The sequence below is a fragment of the Myotis davidii genome, unplaced genomic scaffold (genome assembly GCF_000327345.1).
Source record: "Myotis davidii unplaced genomic scaffold, ASM32734v1 scaffold109, whole genome shotgun sequence".
Taxonomy (NCBI): Eukaryota; Metazoa; Chordata; class Mammalia; order Chiroptera; family Vespertilionidae; genus Myotis; species Myotis davidii.
The window spans coordinates 261,124-267,446 of NW_006300368.1; the positions used below are offsets into that span (position 1 = coordinate 261,124).

The 6,323-nt window shown below is 53.6% G+C and overlaps 1 protein-coding gene across 1 annotated transcript in view; it reads right to left on the bottom strand.

Moving 5' to 3' along the window:
* The window catches only part of DUSP3 (dual specificity phosphatase 3), a 7,710-nt gene extending 3,927 nt beyond the window's left edge, over nt 1-3,783 (bottom strand). Inside the window, exon 1 of the mRNA XM_015572550.1 lies at nt 3,405-3,783. Within this exon, the coding sequence (XP_015428036.1) occupies nt 3,405-3,768 (364 nt within the window). The 5' untranslated portion in view covers nt 3,769-3,783. The remainder of the gene's footprint in view (nt 1-3,404) is intronic.
* Between the last annotated feature and the right edge of the window lie 2,540 nt (nt 3,784-6,323).

Sequence of the window (6,323 nt, forward strand, 5' to 3'; positions counted from 1 at the left end):
CGCACACCCACGTTCACCAAACAACGTGCACCAGAACGCTCATTCACAACAGTCCCAGTGTGGGGACTCCCAAAGGCTCATCGATGGCAGAATGGATAAAGAACAAGAATGTACCATCTCCCAAGCATGTCAAACTCGTGGCCGGCGGGCCACATGTTTGACATGCTTAAGTTATCAGAAACCACGTGGGTGAAACACACCAATAGGCTGTGTATGATGCCACAGATTAGGAGAGCAGCCTGACCGGTGTGTGCTGTGAGAAGACTAGACAGTGGTAAAGAGTTGGGAGCAGAGGGATTTAAGACTGGACACGTTATAGAGTTATAGACTTTCTGGGGTGCTGGTTGTGTTATTACCTCTTGATCCGGGGGTTGGTACATGGGTGTGTGCAGTGCCCTGATTGACATACTTGTGACATGACCACTTCTCCATATGAATCTTGTATTTCAGTCCAACGCAAAACATGGAAACAACCCAAATGTCCATCAACAGGTGAATGGATAAACAAATTGTGCCACATCTATATGACCAAAGAGTCCCCAGCGTTAAAAAGGATGGACTATTGACCGCGCAACAACATGGATGAAACACGAAGTACTTATGCCGAGTGAAGGAAGCCAGACCAAAAAGGCATGCATGCTGTGTGACTCCATGTATATAAAAATCCACTGAATGTACCGGTGTCCGGTGATAGAAAGCAGATCAGTGGTTGCTTAGGAATGGAGGGAACAGAGGGCGGAAGGGAGAGGTCACAAAGAGACAGAATGGGTGATGAATTTGGGGGGTGATGGAGATGCTATCTTGGTTGTGGTGACGGTTTCACAAGTGTATACACGTGTCAAAACTTGCCAAATTACACTATGCGTAGTTTATTCAATGTCAGTTATACCTCAACAAAGCATTTTAAAAATAAAAGGAACCCAACTCGCAAATGCAAAAACAAACCAAGACAAAAAAATCAAACACGCCATTTCATGGCGCCCCAAATGGCCCACAAGGCCTTGCAGCATCTGGCCCCCACCTGGCATGGTTATCTCCTCCTCTCCCTCTTCTATTCCTAGCACCCTGTCCCCCAAACACAGGCATTTCCCCACTGCCTCCCAAAGCAGGAGGAGGAGTCCTCCACTTTCCTGCCCATCCTCTCTCCGGCCAGCGGACCCTAAGTCCTCAGAGTGGGGCTTTCCCTGCCCCAGCCATGGTCATGGGACCAGTTGCAGAACAGCTGCCTCACCACCTGGAACACTCAGCACAGCCAGGGCTCACAGGGCCAAGGAGGGTTCAAAGCCCATCCTTCCAGGCCCCCCAGACGCCGCCTCCTCAGGGAAGCCTCCCTTGATCATTGGGGCTGCAAGTGACTGTTCCCTCCTGAGCACCCCTGGCTGTCTCCCTAACTCTCCAAAGTGATGGGGCCCTGACTCCCCTGAGCCCTGCACACTGTGGGAGGACAGTGAGTTTCTGTTGACCCACTTGGCCAATCTCAGAAGCATTGACAGCTGGCATTAGAGCCCACGGAATTAATTTTGGTCACTTATTCAGTCATCACTTCGTGTCCCTGCTATGTGCCCAACGCTACATCAGGTGCCGCGGAGACAGACAAGCGACACAGTGGACCCAGCCTGAGGGCAGGTGTCATGGAGGAGAGGACATAGGCCCAACGCTTCAGCTCACAGTAGGGTTTGCCAGAGGACAGCGTCAGGAGAGGCAGGGAGAACTTTCCAGACTGATGACCTAGGCCAGTGGGCGGCAAACTGTGGCTCGCGAGCCGCAGTTTGCCGACCACGGCCCTGTGAGCTAAGGCCGGTGATCACAAAAGGGCGGGGTATGTTCCTAGTTGTATGAAAAGAGGAAACAAAGTCGGAGTTCCCCGAGTGGGTGCCTAACCAACACACAAGAGCAACATCCACCCCTTCACTGGGACCCTTGTTCTCACCCACACAGGAGCTCGGAACAGCTGGAGTGGAGCGGGTGACACATGCGGGACCATGACGACCATGAAAGGCCTGATGGTAAAGTCGGCAGATTCCCCGGGCGCTCAAACTTCCCTCCTGGGCCCCGACCATGAGATAACCAGCGTCTAGAGAACTCTGTTCACTGGCAAGCATTTCAGTGGGGAAGCTGCTGGCCCAAGAAGCCTCCGTGTAGCAGAGGCAGGCTAGCAGGAGGGAGGCAGGGTCGGTCACACCTCAACGGGGCTCACTTCCCCTGGGTGGTTTTGGGGCGGGGAGGAAGGACGAGGCTGGAGGCCGCATGAAGGCATAGACAGCTGCTGAGAGAAACAGCTGACAGCACAAAGGGCAAGTGGCCCAGGCCACTCAGCAGATACCTGCCCTGGCCTTCTAGGGTTTCTCTCAGGCGTGCCTCGCCCCGCTGCCAGCGCCCCAGCAGGCCTGCTTCTGTCTTACATTACGTTTGGGAGCTGCAGGAGGCGTTTAAAATCTGACTTGAAGATTTGGCGTGTGGGCTGCGGTGTGCTGACCCCCAGCCTCAGCCAATCATGGCTGCCCCTTCCCCTTGGCAGGTGCTCATATCACCCAACTCTAGCCAGCGAGATGTGCGGGGAATCGCACTGGAGGATTTCTGGGGAATGTTTTAGTTGCTCTTAAAAAATGAGAGAAGTCCGGCTGATGTGGCTCAGTGGCTGAGCATCGACCTGTGAACCAGGAGGTCGTGGTTCAATCCCCCGTCAGGGCACCTGGCCGGGTTGTGGGCTCGATCCCCAGTGAGGGGCGTGCAGGAGGCAGCAGATCAATAATTCTCTCTCATCATTGATGTTTCCATCTCTCTCTCTTCCTTTCCCTTCCTCTCTGAAATCAATTTAAAAAACATTTTTTTAAAATGAGAGAAACACGAGGAAGTGATGGCTGCTGCATCCTTTGCTGTGTTTTGTCCTGTTGGGAAGTGGCAGCCAGAATGCTGCAGCATCTTGGGACCCTTAGGGAGTCCCCAACACTGAGGGTGGCAGGAGAGAGAGCAGGAAAGCACCTAGTCTGATGCCACCGTTGAGCTTCCGAATCAACCAGCCTGGAGCTCCGGCACCTCAGCACTTCTTATCCTGGGAACTGCAACTTCATTACGGAAGCTCTTTGAACTGGGGGGTGGGGGGGGAAGGTCGATGCTGGAAATGAACCCTCCGTCAAAGTCAAATCAAACACGAGACCCTGAGGCTGCCACTGTGTGAAAGGTTTGTACATCTCGTGTCACGTGGGGCCACTTGACAGACTTAAAGCTCTCAGTCATTCATCACAGGGGACAGGAAACAACAGGTTTGCCAAGAAAAGGTCCAGCCAAAGCTGCCCCCCTTTGGGGGGACACTAAGGGACATCTGTAATACTTTCAAACAATGCGGATAAATTAAAAATTAAAAAAGCTGCCTCCCATCGTTTCCTGGGGGGCGGCTTCCTTACCATTGTTTTGAGCCAAGGCCTGGTCAATGAAGTCGGCAGCCCTTTCAAAGTAGACGCTGAGGTTGAACTCCTGAGTGTCGTTGGCTTTGATGCCCAGGTAGGTGATGCCAGAGTCCTTGTAGAAGTTGGCATTGGTGTTGACGTGCATGAAGGACCTGCCCTCGGCAGCATTCAGGACGTGGGTGATGCCCAGTTTCTGCAGCTTTGGGATGTCTTGAGCCACAGACCTAGACAAGGGACATCGACAGGGGACGCTTAGCGGACCAACTGGCAATCCCGGGGGGAGGAAGATGGAGAAGATGCTAAGCCTCTTGGCGAAGCAAGAAACCCTCCGTGCTCTGGTCCTGCCAGAGCTTCTCATCATCTGACGCCCCTCGTCCCTCACCCCAGCGATATCTCATTACCAGTAGCTGCCCCAAATAGCCTGGGTTCATGCCTGAGCTGCTCTGCCTAGAATGCCCTTCTCCGTGGACATGCGCCCTCTCGTTTTTCACCACTCTCTGCAGTACCAGTATTTCTTGATTTCCTCCCTTCCATTTGGCCTCATGCTCCCTATACTGTGGTACTGGTATAGCCCAGTGGCTAAGAATGGGCTCTGAATCCAGCCAGCCCTGCCACTTACCAGCCAGGCAACAGTGAGCAAGTCACTTTAACCCCTTTGTGACTCGGTTTCCCTGTCTGTAAAATGGGGATGCCCCCTGGGATTTGTGAATGCTAAATGAGGTCTATTCTATTCTATAGACAGAGCCAGACACTGAATCAGTGCTCCTATCCTAACACTTGACTGTGCTCATTTGTTTAATGTCCAGGCAGTGAGCTCTGTGACGGAAGAACCATCTCTGCTTCAGGTCTGCATGCCCAGCACCTGCTATGGTACCTGGCACCCAGTAGCCGCTGAATGAATATGTGGCACATCCGTGAAGAAGAATGAACTCAGCCTATCCCGGGCTGCCTCCTTCCTTGGATGGCAGCCTCCTCCCACCCCCAGAGGGGTCCTTCCTGCCACAGGCCACTAGCCGCCTTGCTGATGTTTTCTTGGGTGAGTAAACACTTTGGGAGCAGTGGCCCCAACAGGACTGACGCGGGTTACAACACATGTGACCTGAATAGTCAAAGGGCTCCTTTATTTCATCTCACAACAACATCCCAATTCAAACAGCCTTTCATATGTTACCAAACGCCTTGTCCGACAGGGTCTGGTTTGCCTGTCACAGCACCAGCCCTGTGAGGAAGGAAGGAGGGCGCTTAAGCTCCGGCCTGACAGGACAGCAGGCGGGTGCGCGTGTGCTCACGTGGGCCGCCGAGCAGCGGAGCTGGGGGGAGACCTCCTTTCTCCTGACACCAGCTGAGCTGCTCTGTCTTCCCCCTCACTCTGCCTCTCATGCCCACATCACTGCAAATCCTGACACCCGGAAAACGTGGCTCATCCAGCTCCTCTCTGCCCTCTGAGCGCGGATCAGGAGCCCTGGTTTTAAGGGGCTCCCGATGGGTGGGGGGATACTAGGGACTCAGTCAATCCTCTCTGCCAGGCGCCCGACACACATCCCTGGCTAAGTCAAGGTCAGATTTGCTTAGAGGGCAAGGAGTGTGTTTTCTACAGTGGCCGGCAGCACTAGCCACTCTGGCTGCCACTAGACGTTCACAATCTCCGTTTCCAGTTGGGAAGTGGTGACAACTGAACGTGCCAAACTGCCCGAGAGATCAAGGTTTCCGAGGGTGCCCAGGCCGCTTGCTGCTTGGGTGGCTGCGAGGCGGTTCTCCTTGAACTTGGCCATTACTGAAGCCCGTGGCTGTGACCCTAGGGCTCTGTTTGATCTGTCCCTACTCCTGGCACTTTATGCGATGGTGTAGCAGTGGCTCAATACAAACACACACTAAAATAACTGTGAAGAGTCACTACCATCCATCTCCTTTCCCTAATATTAATTCAACATTCAATAACCTTACCATTATCATTACTATCACTACTATGAACGAACACTGTACACTGCCTGACACACAGGTACTCATATCGTGAGTGAATGATGCAATGAATGAGGCTGGGACCTGCCTTATGGACCCCTTCAAGCTCCAAGATGACCCCCATTTCTGCAGCAGTTCTTGGCATCAAGCCCTAGTCCAGGACCCAGAGGACACTGACAGGAGAAAGACACTGACCCTGTCCTCACACTCCCTCAACCACTTGCTTGGTTGCCACTCTGTGTGTGTGTGTAAAACAAGAGAAGGGGAGTAGTTCTGGGTTTCTAAAATGCAGCCCCCCCGGGGCCCATGGTTCTCAGGGCACTGGTAACCTCAGGGTCTTCTGAAAGCCCAGCCTGAGCCCCCAAACGCTGTACGGGCTGGGCAATCTGGCCGTTACCTTCGGCTGCTATTTCAGCCCCTCTCACAATGGTTAACACTGGTTCTCTCCTGCTGCTGAGAATTTCTTACTAGGAACTTGGCTAGCAGAGAATGAGAACATCAATTTAAGAACTCGCAAGTGATAAGTAATGCATTTCCTGGTGGTGAGAAGGTGGAAAGCCTTTTCTAAGAGATGGCTCAGGTCCTTATGGGGTTTATCGCTGGATCATTCTAGAATCCATGTAAATCACACCCTAGCTGGAAGGTGGGAATAGGAGCGATAAAACCCTGGTCCAGCTCTCTGGATGCCCCCTCATTTGGGGTATTTCGACTCCTAGATCTGGACTTGCCCAACCGGGAAATGTTCCACGCCCGGATTGTGACGTCAGCCCGTTGCCATGGCAGCGAAGGCAGACATCCGCGGTGACCTCACTGCAGAACCAGGCAGCTGTCACATGACGGGCCGGCCTGAGTCCGGCCGGGCGACCGAGGCCACCTGTTAGTGAACATGGTAGCCCGACCCCACCCAAGGCCGACTGCCCAGCGGTTGGCGGCTGCGGGCCGCACGTGGCGCTGGCC